At 44.9% G+C, this 27,470-nt stretch overlaps 1 protein-coding gene across 3 annotated transcripts in view; it reads left to right on the forward strand.

The window, feature by feature from the left end:
• AAGAB (alpha and gamma adaptin binding protein) overlaps window positions 1-27,470 on the forward strand; it is a 70,249-nt gene that overhangs the window by 12,871 nt on the left and 29,908 nt on the right. For 2 of the 3 annotated variants that reach the window (XM_063925558.1, XM_063925560.1), the window contains exons 2-8: window positions 4,535-4,725; window positions 20,595-20,691; window positions 22,134-22,223; window positions 22,299-22,382; window positions 22,785-22,861; window positions 23,659-23,758; window positions 26,128-26,232. In XM_063925558.1, the coding sequence (XP_063781628.1) occupies window positions 4,535-4,725; window positions 20,595-20,691; window positions 22,134-22,223; window positions 22,299-22,382; window positions 22,785-22,861; window positions 23,659-23,758; window positions 26,128-26,232 (744 nt within the window). The remainder of the gene's footprint in view (window positions 1-4,534; window positions 4,726-20,594; window positions 20,692-22,133; window positions 22,224-22,298; window positions 22,383-22,784; window positions 22,862-23,658; window positions 23,759-26,127; window positions 26,233-27,470) is intronic. The other variant, XM_063925559.1, reaches the window with a different exon arrangement.

Below are 27,470 nucleotides of genomic sequence, written 5' to 3' on the forward strand. Positions count from 1 at the left end.
CTGGAACTAAGAGCAATCTACAATGCTCTAAGCCAGGCAGAACCTCTGCTTCAAGGAAAACCGGTGTTGATCCAGTCGGACAACATCACAGCAGTCGCCCATGTAAACAGACAGGGCGGCACAAGAAGCAGGAGTGCAATGGCAGAAGCTGCAAGGATTCTTCGCTGGGCAGAGAATCATGTGATAGCACTGTCAGCAGTGTTCATCCCGGGAGTGGACAACTGGGAAGCAGACTTCCTCAGCAGACACGACCTTCACCCGGGAGAGTGGGGACTTCATCCAGAAGTTTTCCACATGCTTGTAACCCGTTGGGAAAGACCAATGGTGGACATGATGGCGTCTCGCCTCAACAAAAAACTGGACAGGTATTGCGCCAGGTCAAGAGACCCGCAGGCAATAGCTGTGGACGCGCTGGTAACGCCTTGGGTGTACCAGTCGGTGTATGTGTTTCCTCCTCTGCCTCTCATACCAAAAGTATTGAGAATTATACGGCAAAGAGGCGTAAGAACGATACTAGTGGTTCCGGATTGGCCAAGAAGGACTTGGTACCCGGAACTTCAAGAGATGATCACGGAGGATCCGTGGCCTCTACCTCTGAGAAGGGACTTGCTTCAGCAGGGTCCCTGTCTGTTTCAAGACTTACCGCGGCTGCGTTTGACGGCATGGCGGTTGAACGCCGGATCCTAAAGGAAAAAGGCATGCCGGAAGAAGTCATTCCTACCTTGATTAAAGCAAGGAAGGAAGTAACCGCGCAACATTATCACCGCATTTGGCGAAAATATGTTGCGTGGTGCGAGGATCGGAGTGCTCCGACGGAGGAATTTCAACTGGATCGATTCCTACATTTCCTGCAATCAGGATTGTCTATGGGTCTCAAATTGGGATCTATTAAGGTTCAAATTTCGGCCCTGTCGATTTTCTTTCAAAAAGAATTGGCTTCAGTCCCTGAAGTCCAGACCTTTGTTAAGGGAGTGCTACATATACAGCCTCCTGTGGTGCCTCCAGTGGCACCGTGGGATCTCAATGTGGTTTTGGACTTTCTAAAATCTCATTGGTTTGAACCACTAAAGAAGGTGGATTTGAAATATCTCACATGGAAAGTGACCATGCTTCTAGCCCTGGCTTCGGCCAGGAGAGTGTCAGAACTGGTAGCTTTATCTTACAAAAGCCCATATCTGATTTTCCATTCGGACAGGGCAGAACTGCGGACTCGTCCACATTTTCTCCCTAAGGTGGTGTCAGCATTTCATCTGAACCAGCCTATTGTAGTGCCTGCGGCTACAAGCGACTTGGAGGACTCCAAGTTGTTGGACGTTGTCAGAGCTTTAAAAATATACATTTCAAGGACAGCTGGAGTCAGGAAATCTGACTCACTGTTTATACTATATGCTCCCAACAAGTTGGGCGCTCCTGCGTCTAAGCAGACTATTGCTCGCTGGATTTGTAGTACGATTCAGCTTGCACATTCTGTGGCAGGCCTGCCACAGCCAAAATCGGTAAAAGCCCACTCCACAAGGAAGGTGGGTTCTTCTTGGGCGGCTGCCCGAGGGGTCTCGGCATTACAACTCTGCCGAGCGGCTACGTGGTCGGGGGAGAACACGTTTGTAAAATTCTACAAATTTGATACCCTGGCTAAGGAGGACCTGGAGTTCTCTCATTCGGTGCTGCAGAGTCATCCGCACTCTCCCGCCCGTTTGGGAGCTTTGGTATAATCCCCATGGTCCTTTCAGGAACCCCAGCATCCACTAGGACGATAGAGAAAATAAGAATTTACTTACCGATAATTCTATTTCTCGGAGTCCGTAGTGGATGCTGGGCGCCCATCCCAAGTGCGGATTATCTGCAATAATTGTACATAGTTATTGTTACCTAAATCGGGTTATTGTTGTAGGGAGCCATCTTTCAGAGGCTCCTCTGTTATCATACTGTTAACTGGGTTTAGATCACAGGTTGTACGGTGTGATTGGTGTGGCTGGTATGAGTCTTACCCGGGATTCATAAATCCTTCCTTATTGTGTACGCTCGTCCGGGCACAGTATCCTAACTGAGGCTTGGAGGAGGGTCATAGGGGGAGGAGCCAGTACACACCACCTGATCGTAAAGCTTTACTTTTTGTGCCCTGTCTCCTGCGGAGCCGCTATTCCCCATGGTCCTTTCAGGAACCCCAGCATCCACTACGGACTCCGAGAAATAGAATTATCGGTAAGTAAATTCTTATTTTTACTCCCCTGTGTCACACACAAGGTACTATTAGTTCTTGGGTTCAGCTACCACATAAATAAGGTTGTTCAAGAAGAATAGCTCATTCCAATTTGGAAGCCTTAAGTTCTCCCTACAGAAGTACGATTAGACCAGGGGTAATCAACATACAGTCCTCCAGCTGCTGTGGAACTATCCATCCCAGCATGGCCTGCAACCGTTTTGCAATTTACACCTGTTGGATTCAATATGCCTTGGGGCAGGGTGGAATCCTCAGGGCTACCATTAGAAATCCTGGGCCCCAGTACAGTAACTTCCCGGGGCCCCACCTTGCAGGGGGTGTGGTCACAATCTGTTAGTTGCATGGCTGCACCACTTTGTGGGCATGTCTAGGACACAAGAAGTGCCCACTCACAGGAGCATGACGTACTTCCCAGCAGTCGACACAAAAGTGTTCACTATTAGGATGGTGGGTCAGTCACATAAAAGCTGTATTGCAGGCCTGGCCAACCTGTGGCTCTCCAGATGTTGTAAAACTACAAATCCCAGCATGCTCTGCCACAGTTTTAGCATTCCCTAATAGCAAACCTGTGGCAAGGCATGATGGGACTTGTAGTTTTACAACAGCTGGAGAGCCACAGGTTGGCCAGGCCTGCTGTATTGGTTGCAGAGCGCATTCCCTGGAACACCATCATTTTATGATAGTGGATACTCCGTTGCAATTTTGGGATAAAGGATGCACTATAGCGTGTAAGTGCAATCACGGTACACTCCCCCCCAGGGGGGCCCAGGTACTTTTCAGGGGCCATTGCCTATTCACAGGAGGCGTGGTCATGCACCCTTTGAAAGAATTATATTTTAAGCGCCCCCATGGCTACACTCCAGCTCAGAAGTCAGCAGCGTGTTCTGGGCTTAGGAGAAGAGCTGTAGCTGCTGCTGCCAGTTAAGAGGGAGGAAGCCCGTGGCCCTGACTGTGCCCCTCCATCAGACCTGGGCCCAGGGAATTTGTATCCTCTCCACCCCTCTCTCGGCACCACTGGCTAGCCTGCTGGGTGCCTTGGGTAGTGTGGTAGCCTGTTGGGTGCTTTGTGTCAGATCTCTTTCCATGTTTAACATTTATCTTGAGCACAGATTGCTGCCAAAGGTTTGTACCAGTGTATACAATGGGCCACTTCTAAGTTGGACTCTGTTCCTACTTCAGATTCTTCTCCCCATTATCAGCAGACAGGCTGTGTTGCACAGCAAAATGCATATGTATCGTGACTGTGGGGGTATGAGAATGCTTCATTCCCTAAGCGTGTAGCTGGATCTCGCCATTTGTGAAATGGGTGTTTCTGGGCAGCTACCTTACCAATTGCCAATGCACGAAAAATATCCATCTTGTGGGCGTGTCATTCTAGTCTGAGGTGTTCGTACAGAGAAGAGACACTGGTTTCTGACTGATCTTTGCCCTCAACATGGAGTAAGTGTAACTGCTGCTATTAATGATGATATTTTCAGCTGCGGACAGAAAAACAATGTGCGGTGCATTCATACGCATGAAGCCGACAGATACTTGTGTTAGCTCTGTGTACAACTCCAAATTAGGCAAAGTGTCAGAACGTTGTTTGACATCCCAGGAGGCGCTTCATATTGGATTTAGATCCTTATTCAGTAAGTGTCGCATCTACGATGTTAACGCATTTCCCTGTTCTGAGGTAAGGTGTGCACGGGCAGGTCCCATTGTAAGCGTGTGCGGGCTGGATACTGCGTTCGCATCGCACTGATTGACAGGCAGAGGTGTAAGTGCGGTTGTCCAAGGTGGTGATGCAGCGTTTTCAGGGATCGGGGCAGCTGCGTGATGTCACTCGGAACATGGTGGCGAGAGACTGCCTTCTCAGCCAGGCTGTGAAGGCACAGGGGCTACCCTAAATCAGCAATGCGATCGCAATTGTATTGCGATTGCACCGTTGCCCTCCTTAGCATGCCGTTAGCATGCTGGGCAGCAATGCCCTATGCTGGGCGGCCACTACAATACTATTTTAGCAAATCTGAAGCTTAATAAGGCCCTTAGTGCACTGTCCTCTGCCTGTTGGGATTGAATGTTTAAAAAAAAAATTTTTTTTTACCATACATACATACATACATACATATTACTGACCACCAGTAACATTGATGAAATGATTGCAGTGGTATTTTTATCTTAACAATAGTTAGAGTAGTACGCCCTCATCATGCTAATCTTGATTCACCTACTGTATGTTTGTTTACATAAAAAAGTTGTTGTTAATAATAATAATAATAATAATATTACTTGCCTATGTAAGGAGAAACATGTTCTGTCTGCTCTTTGCAGAGATCATTGGGACAGCGCAGCTTCCTGCACCTGTACAGGAAGTGGAGGGAGTGAGACAGTACCCATGGAGGATAGACAACAAGTATTACTCAGCCACTGTGAATGTTTGCGTTGTGCCCAGCACAAGCCATGTTACTGCTCAGATGGCAGAGTCCGTACAGGCCTTCATTGTCTACTTTGACAGCACGGTGGTAAGTGACACTGATGTCAGATACAACACAAGTATGCTCAAATGAAAGCAAATTAGAGCCTATTTCAGTGCTTTCCTACATTTCATGAGATGGGAACATATGTGCTATAAATTGCTTGTTGCAACCCCTTCATTATTTATGCTAGTGCAGATAGCTGACTGGCACCTTTCATGAAACCCCTCTGTAATAGGGACATACACTGTTACCCTGTAGGATGATCTCTCTCTCTCTCTCCACCACATGTGTTTTCCAACGGCCAACCTAACAGACAGCGTAGATTTTATGACATCTTCAAAGTGCACCTAGAACTGCGCTTGTCTAAAAAAAAGTGACTAAAAAAAATATAGGGGTGAGGTGAAGTTATCGGCACCTCTGACCACTTGCGGAATTCAAGCCCTCATGTGGAGAGGAAAATGTTCTGCACCTATACGTCAGAATCCCTAATCTGCTTTGCACATTTTGAGGTGATTCAATTGTGCCTTGCGCCTCCTGCTGGGCATCTATACGAGAAGGCATCTAACATATATAGTTTCTGAGGTTGAAAAAAGACAATTTGTCCATCAAGTTCAACCTATTAGTAGGAGATCACTAATTTTAACTTTGGTGAATGTTTAACTGTTATGTCCATTCCTCTTTTCTTTTTCTTTTTTTTATAGTTATTTTATTTTATTATTAAAGTGCATGATTTACCCACCATAACCCTGAATATCCTTATCCATTAGGGATTTATCTAGCCCATTCTTAAAAGTAGTGACCGAGTCCACCATTACTACTCTCTCAGGCAGGGAATTCCAAGTACTTATTGTCCTTACTGTGAAGAAACCCTTTAGTCTCAGAGTGCTAAATCTCTTTTCTCTGACGTCCTAGTGGATGCTGGGGACTCCGAAAGGACCATGGGGTATAGCGGCTCCGCAGGAGACTGGGCACAAAAGTAAAAGCTTTAGGACTACCTGGTGTGCACTGGCTCCTCCCCCTATGACCCTCCTCCAAGCCTCAGTTAGATTTTTGTGCCCGAACGAGAAGGGTGCTCACTAGGTGGCTCTCCTGAGCTGCTTAGCAAAAAAGTTTAAGTATAGGTTTTTTATTTTCAGTGAATCCTGCTGGCAACAGGTTCACTGCACCGAGGGACTAAGGGGAGAAGAAGCGAACTCACCTGCGTGCAGAGTGGATTGGGCTTCTTAGGCTACTGGACATTAGCTCCAGAGGGACGATCACAGGCCCAGCCATGGATGGGTCCCAGAGCCGCGCCGCCGGCCACCTTACAGAGCCAGAAGACTGAAGAGGTCCGGAAAATCGGCGGCAGAAGACGTCCTGTCTTCAATAAGGTAGCGCACAGCACCGCAGCTGTGCGCCATTGCTCTCAGCACACTTCACACTCCGGTCACTGAGGGTGCAGGGCGCTGGGGGGGGGCGCCCTGAGACGCAATAAAAACACCTTATATGGCAAAAAATACATCACATATAGCTCCTGGGCTATATGGATGCATTTAACCCCTGCCAATTTTTCCTTAAAAAAGCGGGAGAAAGGCCGCCGAGAAGGGGGCGGAGCCTATCTCCTCAGCACACTGGCGCCATTTTTCCTCACAGCTCCGTTGGAGGGAAGCTCCCTGACTCTCCCCTGCAGTCCTGCACTACAGAAACAGGGTAAAACAAGAGAGGGGGGCACTAATTTGGCAGATAAATCTATACAGCAGCTATATAAGGGAAAAACACTTATATAAGGTTATCCCTGTGTATATATATATATAGCGCTCTGGTGTGTGCTGGCAAACTCTCCCTCTGTCTCCCCAAAGGGCTAGTGGGGTCCTGTCCTCTATCAGAGCATTCCCTGTGTGTGTGCTGTGTGTCGGTACGTTGTGTCGACATGTATGAGGAGGAAAATGGTATGGAGGCGGAGCAATTGCCTGTAATAGTGATGTCACCCCCTAGGGAGTCGACACCTGACTGGATGGTCTTATGGAAGGAATTACGTGATAGTGTCAGCACTTTACAAAAGACTGTTGACGACATGAGACAGCCGGCAAATCAGTTATTACCTGTACAGGCGTCTCAAACACCGTCAGGGGCTCTAAAGCGCCCGTTACCTCAGATGGTCGACACAGACCCAGACACGGACACTGACTCCAGTGTCGACGGTGAGGAAACAAACGTATTTTCCAGTAGGGCCACACGTTACATGATCACGGCAATGAAGGAGGTTTTGAACATTTCTGATACTACAAGTACCACAAAAAAGGGTATTATGTGGGGTGTGAAAAAACTACCCGTAGTTTTTCCTGAATCAGATAAATTAAATGAGGTGTGTGATGAAGCGTGGGTTTCCCCCGATAAAAAACTGCTAATTTCTAAAAAATTATTGGCATTATACCCTTTCCCGCCAGAGGTTAGGGCGCGTTGGGAAACACCCCCTAGGGTAGATAAGGCGCTCACACGCTTATCAAAACAAGTGGCGTTACCGTCTCCTGATACGGTCGCCCTCAAGGAACCAGCTGATAGGAAGCTGGAAAATATCCTAAAAAGTATATACACACATACTGGTATTATACTGCGACCAGCAATCGCCTCAGCCTGGATGTGCAGTGCTGGGGTGGCTTGGTCGGATTCCCTGACTGAAAATATTGATACCCTGGACAGGGACAGTATATTATTGACTATAGAGCATTTAAAGGATGCATTTCTATATATGCGAGATGCACAGAGGGATATTTGCACTCTGGCATCAAGAGTAAGTGCGCTGTCCATTTCTGCCAGAAGAGGGTTATGGACGCGACAGTGGTCAGGTGATGCGGATTCCAAACGGCATATGGAAGTATTGCCGTATAAAGGGGAGGAGTTATTTGGGGTCGGTCTATCGGACCTGGTGGCCACGGCAACGGCTGGGAAATCCACCTTTTTACCCCAGGTCACCTCTCAGCAGAAAAAGACACCGTCTTTTCAGGCTCAGTCCTTTCGTCCCCATAAGGGCAAGCGGGCAAAAGGCCACTCATATCTGCCCCGGGGCAGAGGAAGGGGAAAAAGACTGCAGCAGGCAGCCTCTTCCCAGGAACAGAAGCCCTCTCCCGCTTCTGCCAAGTCCTCAGCATGACGCTGGGGCCTTACAAGCGGACTCAGGCACGGTGGGGGCCCGTCTCAAGAATTTCAGCGCGCAGTGGGCTCACTCGCAAGTGGACCCCTGGATCCTGCAGGTAGTATCTCAGGGGTACAAATTGGAATTCGAGACGTCTCCCCCTCGCCGGTTTCTGAAGTCTGCTTTACCAGCGTCTCCCTCCGACAGGGAGGCGGTATTGGAAGCCATTCACAAGCTGTATTCCCAGCAGGTGATAATCAAGGTACCCCTCCTACAACAGGGAAAGGGGTATTATTCCACGCTGTTTGTGGTACCGAAGCCGGACGGCTCGGTGAGACCTATTTTAAATCTGAAATCCTTGAACACTTACATACAAAGGTTCAAATTCAAGATGGAGTCACTCAGAGCAGTGATAGCGAACCTGGAAGAAGGGGACTATATGGTGTCTCTGGACATCAAGGATGCTTACCTCCATGTCCCAATTTGCCCTTCTCACCAAGGGTACCTCAGGTTTGTGGTACAGAACTGTCACTATCAGTTTCAGACGCTGCCGTTTGGATTGTCCACGGCACCCCGGGTCTTTACCAAGGTAATGGCCGAAATGATGATTCTTCTTCGAAGAAAAGGCGTCTTAATTATCCCTTACTTGGACTATCTCCTGATAAGGGCAAGGTCCAGAGAACAGTTAGAGGTCGGAGTAGCACTATCTCAAGTAGTACTACGACAGCACGGGTGGATTCTAAATATTCCAAAATCGCAGCTGATTCCGACGACACGTCTGCTGTTCCTAGGGATGATTCTGGACACAGTCCAGAAAAAGGTGTTTCTCCCGGAGGAGAAAGCCAGGGAGTTATCCGACCTAGTCAGGAACCTCCTAAAACCAGGCCAAGTGTCAGTGCATCAATGCACAAGGGTCCTGGGAAAAATGGTGGCTTCTTACGAAGCGATTCCATTCGGCAGATTCCACGCAAGAACTTTTCAGTGGGATCTGCTGGACAAATGGTCCGGATCGCATCTTCAAATGCATCAGCGGATAACCCTGTCTCCAAGGACAAGGGTGTCTCTCCTGTGGTGGTTACAGAGTGCTCATCTTCTAGAGGGCCGCAGATTCGGCATTCAGGACTGGGTCCTGGTGACCACGGATGCCAGCCTGAGAGGCTGGGGAGCAGTCACACAGGGAAGAAATTTCCAGGGCTTGTGGTCAAGCATGGAAACGTCACTTCACATAAATATCCTGGAACTAAGGGCCATTTACAATGCCCTAAGTCAGGCAAGGCCTCTGCTTCAGGGTCAGCCGGTGTTGATCCAGTCGGACAACATCACGGCAGTCGCCCACGTAAACAGACAGGGCGGCACAAGAAGCAGGAGGGCAATGACGGAAGTTGCAAGGATTCTTCGCTCGGCGGAAAATCATGTGATAGCACTGTCAGCAGTGTTCATTCCGGGAGTGGACAACTGGGAAGCAGACTTCCTCAGCAGACACGACCTCCACCCGGGGGAGTGGGGACTTCACCCAGAAGTCTACCACATGATTGTGAACCGTTGGGAAAAACCAAAGGTGGACATGATGGCGTCCCACCTCAACAAAAAACTGGACAGATATTGCGCCAGGTCAAGGGACCCTCAGGCAATAGCTGTGGACGCTCTGGTAACACCGTGGGTGTACCAGTCAGTGTATGTGTTCCCTCCTCTGCCTCTCATACCCAAGGTACTGAGAATCATAAGAAGGAGAGGAGTAAGGACTATACTCGTGGCTCCGGATTGGCCAAGAAGGACTTGGTACCCGGAACTTCAAGAGATGCTCACGGACGACCCGTGGCCTCTACCTCTAAGAAAGGACCTGCTCCAGCAGGGACCCTGTCTGTCTGTTCCAAGACTTACCGCGGCTGCGTTTGACGGCATGGCGGTTGAACGCCGGATCCTGAAGGAAAAAGGCATTCCGGATGAAGTCATCCCTACCCTGATCAAAGCCAGGAAGGATGTAACTGTGCAACATTATCACCGTATTTGGCGTAAATATGTTGCGTGGTGTGAGGCCAGGAAGGCCCCTACAGAGGAATTTCAACTGGGTCGTTTCCTGCATTTCCTGCAAACAGGACTGTCTATGGGCCTAAAATTAGGGTCCATTAAGGTTCAAATTTCGGCCCTGTCGATATTCTTCCAAAAAGAACTAGCTTCAGTTCCTGAAGTTCAGACGTTTGTCAAGGGGGTACTGCATATACAGCCTCCTTTTGTGCCTCCAGTGGCACCTTGGGATCTCAATGTAGTTTTGGGGTTCCTAAAATCACATTGGTTTGAACCACTCACCACTGTGGACTTAAAATATCTCACATGGAATGTGGTAATGCTGTTAGCCCTGGCTTCAGCCAGGCGTGTCTCAGAATTGGCGGCTTTATCCTATAAAAGCCCTTACCTAATTTTTCATACGGACAGGGCAGAATTGAGGACTCGTCCTCAATTTCTCCCTAAGGTGGTTTCAGCGTTTCACTTAAACCAGCCTATTGTGGTACCTGCGGCTACTAGGGACTTGGAGGATTCCAAGTTGCTGGACGTAGTCAGGGCCCTGAAAATATGTTTCCAGGACGGCTGGAGTCAGAAAATCTGACTCGCTGTTTATCCTGTATGCACTCAACAAGCTGGGTGCTCCTGCTTCTAAGCAGACTATTGCTCGTTGGATTTGTAGTACAATTCAGCTTGCACATTCTGTGGCAGGCCTGCCACAGACAAAATCTGTAAAAGCCCATTCCACACGGAAAGTGGGCTCATCTTGGGCGGCTGCCCGAGGGGTCTCGGCTTTACAACTTTGCCGAGCAGCTACTTGGTCAGGGGCAAACACGTTTGCTAAATTCTACAAATTTGATACCCTGGCTGAGGAGGACCTGGAGTTCTCTCATTCGGTGCTGCAGAGTCATCCGCACTCTCCTGCCCGTTTGGGAGCTTTGGTATAATCCCCATGGTCCTTTCGGAGTCCCCAGCATCCACTAGGACGTCAGAGAAAATAAGAATTTACTTACCGATAATTCTATTTCTCATAGTCCGTAGTGGATGCTGGGCGCCCATCCCAAGTGCGGAATGTCTGCAATACTTGTACATAGTTATTGTTACAAAAATCGGGTTATTATTGTTGTGAGCCATCTTTTCAGAGGCTCCTCTGTTATCATGCTGTTAACTGGGTTCAGATCACAAGTTGTACGGTGTGATTGGTGTGGCTGGTATGAGTCTTACCCGGGATTCAAAATCCTTCCTTATTGTGTACGCTCGTCCGGGCACAGTATCCTAACTGAGGCTTGGAGGAGGGTCATAGGGGGAGGAGCCAGTGCACACCAGGTAGTCCTAAAGCTTTTACTTTTGTGCCCAGTCTCCTGCGGAGCCGCTATACCCCATGGTCCTTTCGGAGTCCCCAGCATCCACTACGGACTGTGAGAAATAGAATTATCGGTAAGTAAATTCTTATTATCCTCTAATCTAAGTGGGTGTCCCCGTGTTCTTTGTGGTCATCTTACCAAAAACAAATCCCCCGCTAGCTCTGTGTATTGACCCCTTATATATTTGTAAATATTAATCATGTTAATTTTCTTTTTTCCCGTTGGTGTCCCCGTGTCCTTTGTTTTGATCTTACCAAAAGCAAATCCCCCGCTAGCTCTGTGTATTGACCCCTTATATATTTGTAAATATTAATCATGTCCCCTCTTAATCTTCTTTTTTCCCAGTGTAAACACGTCTAGCCTATCAAGCCTTTCCTCGTATTCTAGCGTCTCCATCCCCTTAATCAATTTGGTTGCCTGTCTTTGTACTTTTTTTAGTTCCAGGATATCCGTTTTATAGTATGGTGCCCATAGCTGTGCACAGTATTCGAGATGTGGCCGCACCATTGATTTGTACAATTGGAGTATAACACTCTCATCCCTTGCATCAATTTCACGCTTTCTACATGCTAATACCTTATTTGCCTTTTTTGCTGCATTCCTACTTTGGGTACTACTGATAAGTTTGTTATCAATGTGAACGCCTAAATCTTTTTCCTGTACAGAATCCCATAGTTTCTCCCCATTTAGTATGTAGGTAGTATTTCTGTTCTTGATACCAAAGTGCATTACCTTACATTTGTCTATGTTGAACCGCATTCTATCTATCAGAGCTATTCAACTGTTGCTCCGATCAGATGCTCATTAGCTGTGGCAGTCATATTTTTCTCACAGCTTCTGGAGATGCAAGAAAAAATGTGTGAAAAAGTCCGTAGTTTGGGTGCCCAATCGAGACTTTAGATGGGTTTAGACTATTTGCGCAGCTAAACCCGGAGCTGTCTGTTTCGTTAAATACTAATGGGCGTCTGATTCCAATAGAATCCCATTCATATAGACGCCCAGCAGGGGACGCACGGCACAAATGAATCGGCCCCTTTTATGTCTTTGTGCCTGAATCAAGGCAAATGAAAAATTCAATTAATGTACCCTTCTCCCAAGTAGTAGATCTGCATCCGTTCACCAGTATCGTAAACCAATTGCTTTTCCAGGCCAAAAAGCCTAGCAGTAAGTCTTAAATATGCTTTTTTGACGAAAATGCGTCTTATACCCAACACGATGCAGTTAGGATGCACCAGGAGACTGTGCTGATTAATTTGATAAGTGACACTTATCTGCGTATGACCGAGTCTCTGAATCTGTACTCAAAATGCTGCAATGCATTGGCCGTGACACTCTTCCATACCAAGTTATGTTGGGCTTCATATACAGACGCAGTCACAGACTGATCAAATTAATCAGCAGTCTCCTGGTGCGTCCTTGCTGCAAAAAAAGATGCCCGACACTGGCAGAGTTGCGCTGAACCTGTTGGCTCACTCCCGCCATGCATCTCATGGTGTATTGAGGCTAGATGTACAGTATGAGGACACATCTGTATAGTGTTCCCTCTAGAATCCGGGCAGGGCGCCGGATCTAGAGGGGCACTAGCGCGTGGCGAAAAGGGGGCACGGTCATGCTAAATAGGGGGCGGGCCATCACGGCTAATAAAAGGGGGCGTGGGCGGCCGGCGACGTCACTGTTGGGGGCGTGACCAGCACCTACGGAGGTGCTGGGCTTCCCCCAAGTGCTTTCTCAGCGTGAATGGATGCCGCGCGATCTTTACATGCTGTGAGGGCAGGAAGCGGGCGGCAGTTTTAGCAGGGTGCCGCAGGAAGGGCAGGGCGGGTTTTGCCCTTAAAAAATCGGGCGCGGCGCCCTGCTAAAACTGCCTAGCGTGAACACTATCTGTACTTTCACTTTTCGAATCAGCAGCATTGACCTTTGTTCATGCAGACTGCAAGGAGAAGCAGCACTTTGTAATCTGCCCCGGTGGAAGTAGATAGGCTGCCATGGTTATAGCATATCTACCAACTTCCCGTTTTCCGTGGGACAGTCCCATCTTTTTGGGACTGTCCCGCTGTCCCACCCGCAGGCCACAGTGTCCCGCGGTGTTGGTGGGGGGGCAGTTGGGAGGTTCCTGTCACTCGCTGCTCTGCTGTGCGCATCTTTCTCCTCAGTTGGAAAATGATTTTCATTTATACATCTGTTGATACCTTGGATAGTAAGCTACCAGTTTACTTAGTTGTAGGGGTCAACTGTTTTACAGTGTGCAGAAACATAGTAGTGGGAAGGGAGGGGGAGGTGAGTGCTTATACTGTTGTCATGTCAAAGTCACTTGACAGGTCAGCTGAAAAGTAGATTGGGGGAGGGGGAGACCATTGCGTGCATTTCAATTCCACCAGCAAACTGCAGCAAAATCTACTAATTAACAAATCTGCTTTTTATTTTTTGGGGGTTATGAATATAATCTACCTGATGTAAACAGGGAGGTGTCTGTTTCAAGTTCCACTAGGAGTGTTAACATTCTGAATTCCTTGCAGGGAGCATCCCTCCAGCAATTGGTGAGGGGGCCCACTTGAAAGATGCAATATTAGACTTAATACTTACAAATGGAGACAGAATATCTGATGTAAAAGTGGGTTAAAACCTGGGATCCAGTGATCATCAACATGTATGGTTCAGAATAAAGACAGGGACTGGTTCATCCCATACAAAAACAAAGGTGTTAGATGTTAGGAAGGCTGATTTTGTAGGGATGGGAAAACGTGTAAGCGATTCTTTGGCAGAGTGGAAGAACTTGGAAGGAATGCAGAAGTGGAAAAAATTAAATTTTGCAATACTAAAGGCAACAGGCATTTAAAAGGGTTAGGGAAAAAACAAAGAAAAGGAAGCCAGTGTGGTTTGCGAAAGAAGTAGCGAGTGTTGTGAAAGCAATAAAGATGGTCTTTTGGAAATATAAGCAGATGCAAATAATGAAGACCAAGAGATATCTTGTTTGACAGAAGAAGACTAAGAAGGTAATCGGTTCAAAGGCACAAGCTGAGAACATTACCCAAAAGGGGGCAAACATTTTTTTTAGGTGGAATAATAAGACTAAAGACAGAGTGGAGGAGACAATGTAATAGAAGATCATCTTAATAATTATTTTTGATCAGTATTCGCTACAGAAGGAGAGGGGAAGGGGCCACAGTTAAGTTGCAGGGATATTCAGAAAAATGAGGTAGAACAATTACATTTACAGAGGAGAAGGTACTAACAGAACTCTCAAAACTGAAAGTGGATAAATCTTACCTCCCAACTGTGTTGATTTTCGCGGGACAGTCCCGCTGTCCCACCCGCGGGTCGCTGTGTCCAGCGGTCGGGGGGTAGTTGGGAGGCTTCTGTCACTCGCTGCTCTGCTGTAGAGCAGCGGTTAATAGACGCTGTGCACATGTGCACAGAGCTTCTATTCATGGAGACAGAGGGACTGGGGGGCATGCCCGCAGCTCACTGAGCGCTGGCCAAGCCCCCACAGTGGCGGAAAACAGGGGCGTGGCTCGCAATTGAGGCATTACTGCAAAGCCACGCCCTTTTCTCTGAAGCCACACCCCTTCTCTGAAGCCACACCCCCGTATCCAGTGGGCACAGCTTCACCATGCAGGACTCCCGCTTGGAGCGTCCTCAAAGTTGGAAGGTATGCTAAATCAATAGGGCCAGATGGGATACATCCAAGGATACTAAAAGAGCTTAAAGGGCGCTGGTAGTGCCATTAACAGAATCATTCAACTAGTCACTAGCTACAGGAGTAATTCCAGAGCACTGGAAAGAGCGAATGTAGTCCCACTGCACAAAAGTGGAAGCAAGATGAAGGCTAGCAAATACCGACCATTGAGCCTTACATCAGTAGTAGGGAAATCGATGGAAACACTCTTAAAATAAAGAGTTGTACATTATCTCAAATCCAGCAATTTACAGGATCCCAAACGGCATGGATTTACTGGGAGGAGTTCATGTCAAACAAATCTAAGTAATATATAGCTTGATAGACTTTAGTAAGGCTTTTGACACTGTTCCACATTGCTGACTGCTAAATAAACTCAAAAGCATGGGATTGGATACTAAGATGGTTGAATGGATAAGATCTTGGTTGCAGTATAGAAAACAGAGAGTTGCAGTAAATGGAGTGCATTCACAGGAGGGAAAGGTTACCATTGGAGTACCCCAGGGATCTGTACTTGGACCTGTGATATTTAATATTTTTATTGGTGACGTTACAAATGATATTGAAGGTGAAGTATGCTTTTTTGCAGATGACACAAAGGTTTGCAACAGGGTAGACACACCAGGAAGGGGTAACACAAATGATTGATGATCTAGGTAGACTAGAGGAACGGTCAAGAGCGTGCCAACTACGGTTGTGGTGGTTTCCTTAGATGCTGCTAAGGCCTTCAATTCAGTTGAGTGGATCTACCTGTGGGAAGTGCTTCACAAATTTGCTTTTGGTGCTAGATTTGTACGTTGTGTTCAGTTGCTATATTCTCCCCCGGCAGCCCGAGTCTCTGTTAATGGTTATACAACAGCCCCGTTCCCTTTTGGTAAGGGGACCAGCCAGGGTTGCCCCCTGTCGCCGTCCTTATTCACTGTAGCTATTGAGTCCTTGGCTTGTTTGTTACGTAGTACTCTGGATGTTCATGGACTCCAGGTTGGGGAGTCAGAGGATGTCATAGCTTTATGTGCAGATGATATGCTTCTCTTCGTGGAAAATGCAGCTGTCTCTCTGACCTCGATGCTTGCGGTTTGATAATGATTATGGTACTTTTTCTGGATTGCTTATCAATTGTGACAAATCCAGTATCTACCTATCGCTGGTCATCTCCCCACTATGTTTCAGTCCTCTTGTCCATTGCAATGGCCCCTTTAAATTTAAATGTTTTGGGTGTATGGATTACACCTCAAGCTGCTGATTATGTCGCCAGTATATATTCCGAGGTAGGTTTTTTCTAATATTGATAGTATTTATCTTTATTCATTTGGGGAAATAAGCCCTGTCGAGTAGCCCTTTAAAACTTTGGTTGAGTCAGGTATATTCAGTAAGAGGTCGGAAGGGGTTCCGACCTATTCAATGTAGGGCCGTTTCTTCCGACAAGTCAGGAAATCCGAATTGTCGCCACGTGTATTGTCGGAAGCGGAGCCGAACCTGACAGGTTTTAGCCCCGTTTCCGACAATGTTCAATCTGACTTTAAAAAAAAGTCCGATTGACACTGTCATGAACTGTTGAATAGAGAGCTGTCGGGTCCTTTCCGTCGGAAAGGACCCGACAGCTATTGAATACACCCTTAAGTCAGATGGGGTATTGGGTCTCCCTAACCTATGACTTCATTATGTAGTTTCTCAATTGGTTCAGCTTTCAGGCTGGGGTCCTACCATTGAAGGTTCTACTTTTGTCTGGCTTTCTGGCCAAGTGGGTGGAGTCTCCGTTCTCCTCTACAATTTCTGAGTGGTAACGCGTTGTGCATACCTTGTTTGTTAGACCAGACCTGGACACTGATTCTCCTCTCTGGTTTAACGAATCTTGCCCTGAATTGCTAAGTCTCTCTACTGATAATTTATGGTTGTTCGTTCCCTGGGTCAGTTATTTGATAATGGTTACTTTTAAAACCTTTCAACAACTCAGTAGTTAGTATAATCTTTCCAGTTCTGATTTTTTTTTAGATACTTGCAGCTAAGGCATGCAGTACAGGCGTAATTTGGGCGTACCACTCCCTCCTTATCCAGTTAAAACCATGCTCACTAATTTAAGTTCCAGAAGTCGGTTTTTGAAGGTACATGCTAATATAAATGGTCATTTACACCCTCACTTTCTTGATTCTCTCAAGCTTAAATGGAAGGTTGATCTGGGTTCTATCTCAGAGGAACACTGGATACAAGCTCTAGGGTCAATTAAATGTACTACACAGTGTTTTAGATGCCGACAGTTTTTTTTTAGTTTTGTTTTTTATTTACTTCACAGAGTACATCGCACTCCATTATTTCTTCACCCAGCTGGTTTAAGACTGGATACCTGCTGTCCAAAATGCAATGCCGAAAACTCTGATTTCTGGCACTTGTTGTGGCCATGTCCAGGAGTGCTTCCTTTATGGTCTGCTATCTGTGATAATATTAAACTCACAGTTTTGTCCCCTCTTTTTTTGTTGTGCCCTAGAATTTGTCTCTTTGGCTTAGATCTAGAAGAAACGCACTCTTTGATGCTGTACTGCCATGTGCCTAACTACCTTAGGAAAAGTTATAGTGGTATGGAATTGGTTTGCATCTGATTCACTTGATCCTCTCAAGTGGGCTTTAGGCAATGATGTAGTTTGTCACGAAAGACAGTTGTTTAAAAGTTGTTCATGCGTCGACCTTTCATGTGTCGACCATTTGTCCATGTCGACCATGCCAATGTCGACCAATAGTGGTCGACCTAATGACTGTCGACCATAACATGGCCGATCATTCATACCGGAACCGTATTGCTCGCCCTCAACTGTTCTATATCCAGTTGTATCAATATCTTACACATTTGCCTGTGCGACGTAATTGTTATTTGCTATACTATATTATGCACTCTGTGTCAGGGGCGTAGCCAGAACTTTGTGGGCCCCATAGCAACATTTTGAAGTAGCCCCCATCCCAATGCTTCTAGAGAGACACTTCTCTGCAGCAGTTATTAATTTTATGCCCTGTAATAGTGCTCTAGTTCATTTTCTGAACCATAGTAGAGCCTTATTTAATGTTATGCCCCTTAGTAGTGCCCTAGTTTCTGTTATGAATCGCAGTAGTGCTTAAGTTCCTATGTAACATTTCAGAGTTGCCAGTACAAATTATGCTGTACAGCTCCCCAATTCACATTATGATATATTGTGCCTCATTACAGTGCCCCGGTTCATATTCTAAAACATTAAAATGACCTCCAGTTAATTTTATACCACACTACAATGAGCAGGTCATACCTAGATATATTGCAGGCCCCAAGGAAAAAAATTGAAAGGACCCCTATGTATCACCCGATGGCAATAAATGTATACAACACATGTAACTTTGACAGGGAAGGTGGGCCCCTCTCAGCTCTGGGCCCCATAGCAGCTGCACTGCCTGCACCTATGGTAGCTACGCCCTTGCCCTGTGTCGTATCTGCTATACTACATTGCTACATTGATCACAAGATGACTAATTTCTGTATTTGATAGAAACAAAATATATTTTTGTTTCTTTATATACAAAAAAAAACTCTATACAAAAAAAGACAGTGACAACTACAAGTTAATGCCCAAAAAAATGCAAAATCATGCACTTGGGTCTCAAAAACCCAAAGGCTAAATATACAGGTTGAGTATCCCATATCCAAATATTCCGAAATACAGAATATTCCGAAATACGGAATTTTTGGAGTGAGATTGAGATAGTGAAACCTTTGTTTTCTGATGGCTCAATGTACACAAACTTTGTTTAATACACAAAGTTATTAAAAATATTGTATTAAATGACCTTCTGGCTGTGTGTATAAGGTGTATATGAAACATAAAAGAATTGTGCGAATGTACACACACTTTGATTAATGCACAAAGTTATTAAAAATATTGGCTGAAATCACCTTCAGGCTGTATGTATAAGGTGTATATGAAACATAAATGCATTCTGTGCTAAGACTTGGGTCCCATCGCAATGATATCTCATTATGGCATGCAATTATTCCAAAATACGGAAAAATCCGATATCCAAAATACTTCTGGTCCCAAGCATTTTGGATAAGGGATACTCAACCTCTATTATTAATGGCACTATACTGGAAACGGCTGAGGAGGGAAGGGATCTAGGAGTCACTATTTCAGGTGACTTAAAGGCAGGAAAGCAATGTAACAAAGCAATGAGGGAGGCTAGTCAGATGCCTAGTTGCATAGGGAGAGGAATCGGCAGCAGAAAGAAGTAATAATGCCACTGTATAGGTCATTGGTACGGCCTCATCTACAATACTGTGTTCAGTTCTGGAGGCCATATCTTTAGAAGGATATATTAATACATTGGAGACGGTACAAAGAAGGGCAACTAAAATGGTGCATGGCCTACATCACAAAACATACACAGAAAGACTAAAAAAATCTCAATATGTTTAGTTTGGAGCAGAGAAGGGAAAACAAGGAACATGATAGAAACTTTCAAATATATCGAGGGTTTTAACAAGGTCCAGGAGGGAAACATTCTTTACAGGAGGAGAAGTATTAGAACACAAGGACATGCACTGAAACTGGTGGAAATATTACTAAACAGAAAGGGTAGTGGACAAGTGGAATAGCCTCCCATCAGACAGTAAAGCAATTTTAAACATGCAGGGGATAGACAGAAGGATATCCTTACAAATAAATAAAAATGAAATAGGGTTTGAGGTAACAATATGGTTAGAAAAGGGGTAGACTAGATGGGCCAAGTGGTTCTAATCTGCTGTTAAAATCTATGTTTCAATAAAATAGAAAAAATAGAAAAATGTGCAATTCCCTTTTACTTATAACATTAGAAGTTAATAATTAGGGGTGAACTTTATTTTTTTACTAAGTAAATATCCATCTTTAGGCAGTATCCAATTAGCCACAATAGTGCCACGGCCACGAAAAACTGAATTTTCGCTGCACTTTTCGTGTAAAAAATGGTCATTTATCAGGGATTTGGATTTGCCTGTCTGAGTCATGCGAAACAAATTCCTGACAAGCACCTGTTATCAGGGCTAATAGGATGGCCCCCAGCGAACCAAAAAGCATGGTAAATTAACGCGGCTAATTGGATACCGCCCTTTGTGGTGAACCTTCATCAAATGGAATTTTAATAATCCCGAAGGATATTATTATTATTATTATTATTATTATTATTATTATTTTTATATATCCACTTTATTTTCTTGTTTAATTGGAAAAATACACTATAACAGATTATGGAAAGTCTTGTCTCCAGGGACATCTACCTCCATCCCCTACATCATAGTGTAGCATATTTCTAAGGCTGTTAATGATGTGATGGTTAGGGCTGGCATGTGTATTGAATAGTGTTACATCCCCCAACTGCTGATTTAGAGTCCTCACATTATAGTACTGTTGGGTACGCTCTGCATGAAAGTGTATCTTACCGACTAAACTAATGAAGTAAAGATTTCTGTTGCCAGAATTGAATCTCTAGGTCTATTATGTAAGATTTAGGGGTGCAAAATCCACAAAGGGGTTCTGTTTAGCAGTAGAATGTCATTAGAAGAAAAATTGTGGATGATTGTAAATGGTTATCTCTGGTATAAATGGCTGGCATCAGGTGAGGATAGCAAAACTGTTGCGATCAACAACCTTTGTGATATGAATGTGCGTTAGTGATGATGAGGCCACTTTATAAATAACACTGTGCATTTTGTGTCGGTAATCCTGAATTTTGTCTTCACTAACAATTGCATTCGCACGTCTCATGACAGAATTCTGGCCTAGAGAAGGTGTCTCCCTGGCTTCCGCTGCTGGAAGACTGGCTGTTGGACGTTATGATCCTGGTGTGTGACCGGGCATCTGATAATGGTGAGAAGTCTGTCCTATGTTGTCACAGGAAGTAAATGAGACCGTAACCTGATTTTAGTTGTTTGGTTTTATGTAATCCTTTTACTTGTTAATTCTTATTAATCCCAATGGCAGTACATTCATATGGTTTGGGTACAAAATCCCAGCAGTCAGAATGCCGACAGCGGCATCCCGACGGTCAGAGTTACAACGGATCGCGGTAATTTAATTCTCCCTGCCCCTCACGCAGCCTGTCCCTAATGTCCCTTCCCGCTACCTATCCCTAACCTAACTCCACAGCCTAACCCTCCCCCTAGTGCCTAACCCTAACCCCTTTACTTACCTTTGGGATCTATCGGGATTCCGATAGCCAGGAGTCTGACCGCATCCCCATTCATATGTATCAATATGAAAGTGCATTATAGGCCCTACACACTTGGCGATATTCTGAAAGATATGAACGATCTCGTTCATAAATGAACGAGAACTCGTTCATATCTTTCAGTGTGGAGACTTATGCGATGAACGATGCGCGTCCCCGCGCTCGTTCATCGCTGGTCTCCCGTCGGCTGTGCATGCAGGCCAATATGGACGATCTCGTCCATATTTGCCTGCACTTCAATGCAGCCACGTGACGGGGGGAGTGAAGAAACTTCACTCCCCCCGTCACTGCCCCCCCGCCGCCGGGTCGCTCGTCGGCCGTATCGGCCGTCGGGCACCTCGGCGGCACATCGCCAAGTGAGTAGGGCCCTTTACTATCTGTAGTCTTTGCTATTATTACATTTTAGCCTCTAGCGTGTCACTAATACAGATTTAGGATAGCACAGACGTGACCTTTGTCCTGGGGCTTCACCTTTGGAGGGGCTAAAATAGACCTTAACTTGTTCTAGTCTCTGTGTATTTAACATTTTTAATAATTTAAGGCTTTTGTTGCTGGAAGGGTTTCATTTTTGAGAGGCAATATAATCTACGTGATCTCAATCAAAACCATTCAGGTGGAAGATTTTGTTTGTTTGTTTTTTTGGTTTTTTTAAATGCTTGATCTTGTAATTGTTTCATTTCAATTATTAAATTAAACATTGGTTTTAGCCTAGATGATGTCATTGTGAAAGTATTTGCTATAACAAATATTGAGGTTAGATATACATGGAATCATCGTTGGGGGAACTATGTAGCTAACGGACACAGAAATGTGTTCTCTGCACTTCTGTCTAACTCTGAAATCTGAATTTCCTACTTTCTGTACTAAGCACTGGCAACATCAAATGTATAATAATGACGGTTTTCTTCTCCAAGTTGTTTTTTCTTGTTTTCAGAAAGTCTGGGTTTTAATCCTTCTGTGTTCTTACAATATTTCTGCTAAGGTTTTATTGAACATTTATACAGCTGCAAAACAGAATTAGGACACTGCATGGTGTAAGCGTCCAGGTCCCTGATTCATTACAGTAATGTCCTCTTTGTAGGTGTGAGCCGACAAACTGCACAGGAGTGGTGTATCCAACATGGGTTTGAGTTGGTCGAGTTGAACCCTGAGGAGCTGCCAGATGAAGATGGTAAGTGGAGTATTGGAATGGGAAATACTCTGCCAACCACAGGAATGTCTCCTAAAAAGCTCTTCCTCTGTGCAGATGATTTCCCAGAATCCACTGGTGTCACCCGTATAATTCAAGCTCTAAATGCCAATGTGTGGTCAAATGTGGAAATGAAAAGTGGTGAGTAGCTGCGAATATAACTGCTCCATTTGTACACCAGGAACAGCCTTCTGCAAAATGCTAATTACATGTCATCCGAGACTTTACTCAGCAGCGCCAGTGATGAAACCAATGACCTTAAGCATGTTGCCGTGTAACAGACATTTCCCGGAAGCATGTTGTTCTGCATAGGAGCAGCTTTATGTGTTGATGTAAAAGACAATCTGCCCTGAATAAAATGTTGCTGTAAGGCTATTAAATACTCCAGATCTATTTTAACTTAGTTCATTGGCGTTCTACTATTTGAATAACTTTGAAATTGTGTTTTCCGGAACCCCAGATTCTCCATATGTTTGCATTCCAGATGTGCATTCAACTTGGAGACATACTGTGAGTGGTAACTGCGTGTCCATGTTGTTCCAGAACCATCCTTTGGGATCTTCAGCTCATTGACAACCATGAACCACAGCCCAGAAAGCAGCGGAGATCCACAGGATAACGTGAGTGGGTGTCCTGCAGCTGTCAGGGATTATGAAGACCAGATGTGTATGGGACAAAAGAGTAATCTATTTATCTCATCACCTGTTCTCCAACTCTTGTGGAACTACAAGTTCCAGCTTCTGTAATTCCCCTCCTAATACAGAGACACTGATATGTTTTGTTTTTAAAACAATAGTCAACTTTTATATAAAAATGTTTATTTCATTGATATCAGACTGTTTCTACAGGAGGTGGTATATTGGTGGTACTAGTAAGGGGGATGCTGGTACACTGTGGCAAAGGGTTTAGGTGCGCCACAGGCAGCACATTTACATGCTACTGAGAAGTCCTTTTTGAGCTGGCCCAAAACTTCTCTACAAATAACCCTTGGTTAAGGGGCTAGCACTCTTGAAGGAAGATGGATGTGTAAGGCTGGACTTCCGCTATTTGTAGAACGCCCACACGTGCCTGCTGATTGGTTGATCCTGTTTCATCACATCGCAACACCAAATGGCTATATGCAGATCAGAGACTACAGGTAGTATACTTTACATCTGACTTGGTTATAAGTGTAGCAACACAGTGGGTGTCTACATTGCCATTAGTAACCAATAGTATCATTGCGCTGCGACTTATAAAATGTAATAATAATTGCAGAGCAGGTACAAGATTATTAGGATGGCTCCAAAGAATAACTGTGGTTATTCCTTACGTCACACATGGCTGTCATGCTGTAAAAGATATTTAATTAATGATGATATATCTACATTTCTGTCATTGGCCAAGTCTCCACCTAAACCATAAACCTCTTTCTCAGGTCTCCGTGTCCAGTGGGGAATCTTCAGCACAGGATGCAGAACATGGACGAGTTGGTGGCTCTGGCAGCCACTGTGGTTCCCAAGTGGATACTATTGTAGGTGAGTCTACATGCAGAATAATTTTCCGTTATTCTTTGTGCAGTTCTAAGTGGTCTCGACATAAACCCCTAAGCAGTAATAGAAGGTTGTGTTTTATATGTAAAACTTCATTTCTATATCAAAATATTCTGAGCCACATGATATCTTTTCCTGCAATATACAAAGTGGCCAATGATACAGCATTATGGCATTTAATGAAGATATAAGTACACAGGCATTACATGTACACAATTTTTAAACATTTGCAACATCAAGCATTGAAAAGTAAAATTAAAACGGAAAATGCCGTCCAGAAACCTGTGCTGCACAAACCAAGAGGCAGGACCGCAATTTATATATACCACAGGAGTCCGTACTCGGGCCACTACTGTTCACGATATTTATCAATGACCTAGAAATAGGCCTGGAAAGCACAGTGTCAATCTTTGCAGATGATACTAAACTGTGTAGGGTAATTAAATCAGAAAAAAGATGTGGAGTCTCTGCAGAATGACTTACCTAAACTTGAAATCTGGGCGTCTAAATGGAGACTGAGGTTCAATATAGAAAAATGCAAGGTTATGCATTATGGGACTAAAAACAAACTTGCATCCTACATATTAAACGGGGAAAGTCTAGGGGTAACAGTTTTGGAAAAGGATTTGGGGGTACTCATTGATCATAAGCTTAATAACCGTATACAATGTCAAAGCGCAGTAAAGAAGGCAAGTAAGGTGTTAGCGTGCATAAAACGGAATTGAGACAAGGGACGAGGATGTAATCCTGCCGCTGTACAAATCATTGGTATGTCCGCACCTGGAATATTGTGTTCAGTTTTGGGCACCACTGTATAAAAAAAGATATCGGTGAACTAGAGAGGGGTTCAAAGGCGAGCTACTAAATTGATTAAAGTCTAGAGGGACTGGATTACGAAGAAAGGCTTACTAGGTTGAACATGTATACACTGGAAAAGAGGCGTCTAAGAGGAGACATGATTAATGTCTTCAAATATGTAAAGGGGCACTACAAAGAGTTATCGGAGGAATTATTTATTAAAAGAACACAGTTTAGGACATGCGGGCACTCACTGAGGCTGGAGGAGAGAAAATTCCGCACGCAACGGAGGAAAGGGTTCTTCACTGTTAGGGCAATGAGGATTTGGAATTCCTTGCCAGGGAAGGTGGTAATGGTGGACACTGTAAATGCATTTAAAAGGGGATTAGATGAATTTCTGATTGAAAAGGATATCCAAGGCTACAACACTTAAATATTGAAGTTGTTAATCCGGGTGTAATGTGATTTGCAGTTGTTAACTAGTCATAAAACATCTTCTGCAGATACATTCAAATCAACTCAACTTAATACAATAACAGGTTGAACGCGATGGGCATTTTGCCTCTTTTCAACCTCAAATACTATGTTACTATATGCTATCCCCAGTTCCAGGCACAAGATAGATCTCGGCCCCCCAGAAATCTCTGTAGTAGTGCAGTGTGAGACCTCACAAGGGTACAGTGATTATCACTACTGTAAGTCACAGCTGGGCAGGCAAATTCAAACGCACTGCCAGCTGGGGTCCTTAGCCACACATTGTGCGTCCAATCGCTAAGTGTGTACACTTACCTTGATCGGCCACTGACGTATCGGTCAAGTGTGTACCTAGCCTTAATCTCTTTGGTAACATTGCAGTTAGAGGAGAAAAAGTGCTATCAATCCTTTTCCTCCAAAATTAAAATATCCCTAAATATACTGCTAGATGGATAAAAGGGTGGATTTATGGTAACCAGCATGACACAGATATAGAGATCATCAGCCTGTAGAATGTGCAGAACATTTGTATCTCCTTCCGCTATTAAAGAACCTGAGACTTTCCTTCTAATATCCCACCACAAACAATGAAACTCTTATAGAACTGTTCCAAAGTATTACACAATGTTGCGAAGGGACGGAAAAGCCTAGCTTTCTATTGCATAATAAATGTTTGCTGTAGTTATTTTCTTTTTAACCATTATGTGTCTGGGAATGTCAGTTTGGCTTTACTAGTAACTGATCTGTGTTTCCTGCACAAGCCTCACACATGCCCAGATTTCCATTGGTCGGAACAGTTATATATTTGGTTTACTTTTAAGATTTAATCCCTGAAACGCCAATTTTTCAGGGATTAATGGTCCTTACTGTGGGTGTATTTGCTTTGCATGAATAAAAATGTTACTTCAACATTTTAATATACCTCTGAGTCTGGCACACAAAGACATGTTCTCACATATTGATGCTAAGCTTTGTTTCTTAGGTCATGTTCCTCTAATTTTCTTCCGTGTAATAGTTGTAATAATAGATGGCCTAAAATAAACACAGTAACACAGACTCACACTCCCTGTTGTCATCTTCAGACCCGATGCTAGACCTGGATATCCGGGAGCTAGCCAGCCTAACTTCAGGAGAAGGAGACCTGGAGAATTATGGCCGACTTTTCTCCAAACTTCAGGAAATGAAAGGTGAGAGCTTTCAGCAAACTGAAGAGCTTCCTATGCTTTCGCTTTGCAGACTGTGAGGTGTCATGGCAGTAATCCCTTCACAGCTGCATTAAATAAACCTGTTTTCATGCAGTAGGAAAAAATCTTTTGCTCAGTGTGAGGCTTGCTCTTCTCTGGCAAATGCCTCGGTTGACTTTATCTCACCTGCTTGCACTGCAGATGAGACCTATTAAGCTCAGGAATAGGCTGTAAAAATAAGAATTTACTTACCGATAATTCTATTTCTCATAGTCCGTAGTGGATGCTGGGGACTCCGTAAGGACCATGGGGAATAGCGGCTCCGCAGGAGACTGGGCACATCTAAAGAAAGCTTTAGGACTAACTGGTGTGCACTGGCTCCTCCCCCTATGACCCTCCTCCAAGCCTCAGTTAGGATACTGTGCCCGGACGAGCGTACACAATAAGGAAGGATTTTGAATCCCGGGTAAGACTCATACCAGCCACACCAATCACACCGTATAACCTGTGATCTGAACCCAGTTAACAGTATGATAACAGAGGAGCCTCTGAAAGATGGCTCACAACAATAATAACCCGATTTTTGTAACAATAACTATGTACAAGTATTGCAGACAATCCGCACTTGGGATGGGCGCCCAGCATCCACTACGGACTATGAGAAATAGAATTATCGGTAAGTAAATTCTTATTTTCTCTAACGTCCTAAGTGGATGCTGGGGACTCCGTAAGGACCATGGGGATTATACCAAAGCTCCCAAACGGGCGGGAGAGTGCGGATGACTCTGCAGCACCAAATGAGAGAACTCCAGGTCCTCCTCAGCCAGGATATTAATTTTGTAGAATTTTACAAACGTATTTGCTCCTGACCAAGTAGCTGCTCGGCAAAGTTGTAAAGCCGAGACCCCTCGGGCAGCCGCCCAAGATGAGCCCACCTTCCTTGTGGAGTGGGCATTTACAGATTTTTGGTTGTGGCAGGCCTGCCACAGAATGTGCAAGCTGAATTGTACTACAAATCCAACGAGCAATAGTCTGCTTAGAAGCAGGAGCACCCAGCTTGTTGGGTGCACACAGGATAAACAGCGAGTCAGATTTCCTGACTCCAGCCGTCCTGGAAACATATATTTCTCTATCGTCCTAGTGGATGCTGGGGTTCCTGAAAGGACCATGGGGAATAGCGGCTCCGCAGGAGACAGGGCACAAAAGTAAAGCTTTCCGATCAGGTGGTGTGCACTGGCTCC

The sequence above is a fragment of the Pseudophryne corroboree genome, chromosome 6 (assembly GCF_028390025.1).
Source record: "Pseudophryne corroboree isolate aPseCor3 chromosome 6, aPseCor3.hap2, whole genome shotgun sequence".
In the NCBI taxonomy this organism is placed as follows: Eukaryota; Metazoa; Chordata; class Amphibia; order Anura; family Myobatrachidae; genus Pseudophryne; species Pseudophryne corroboree.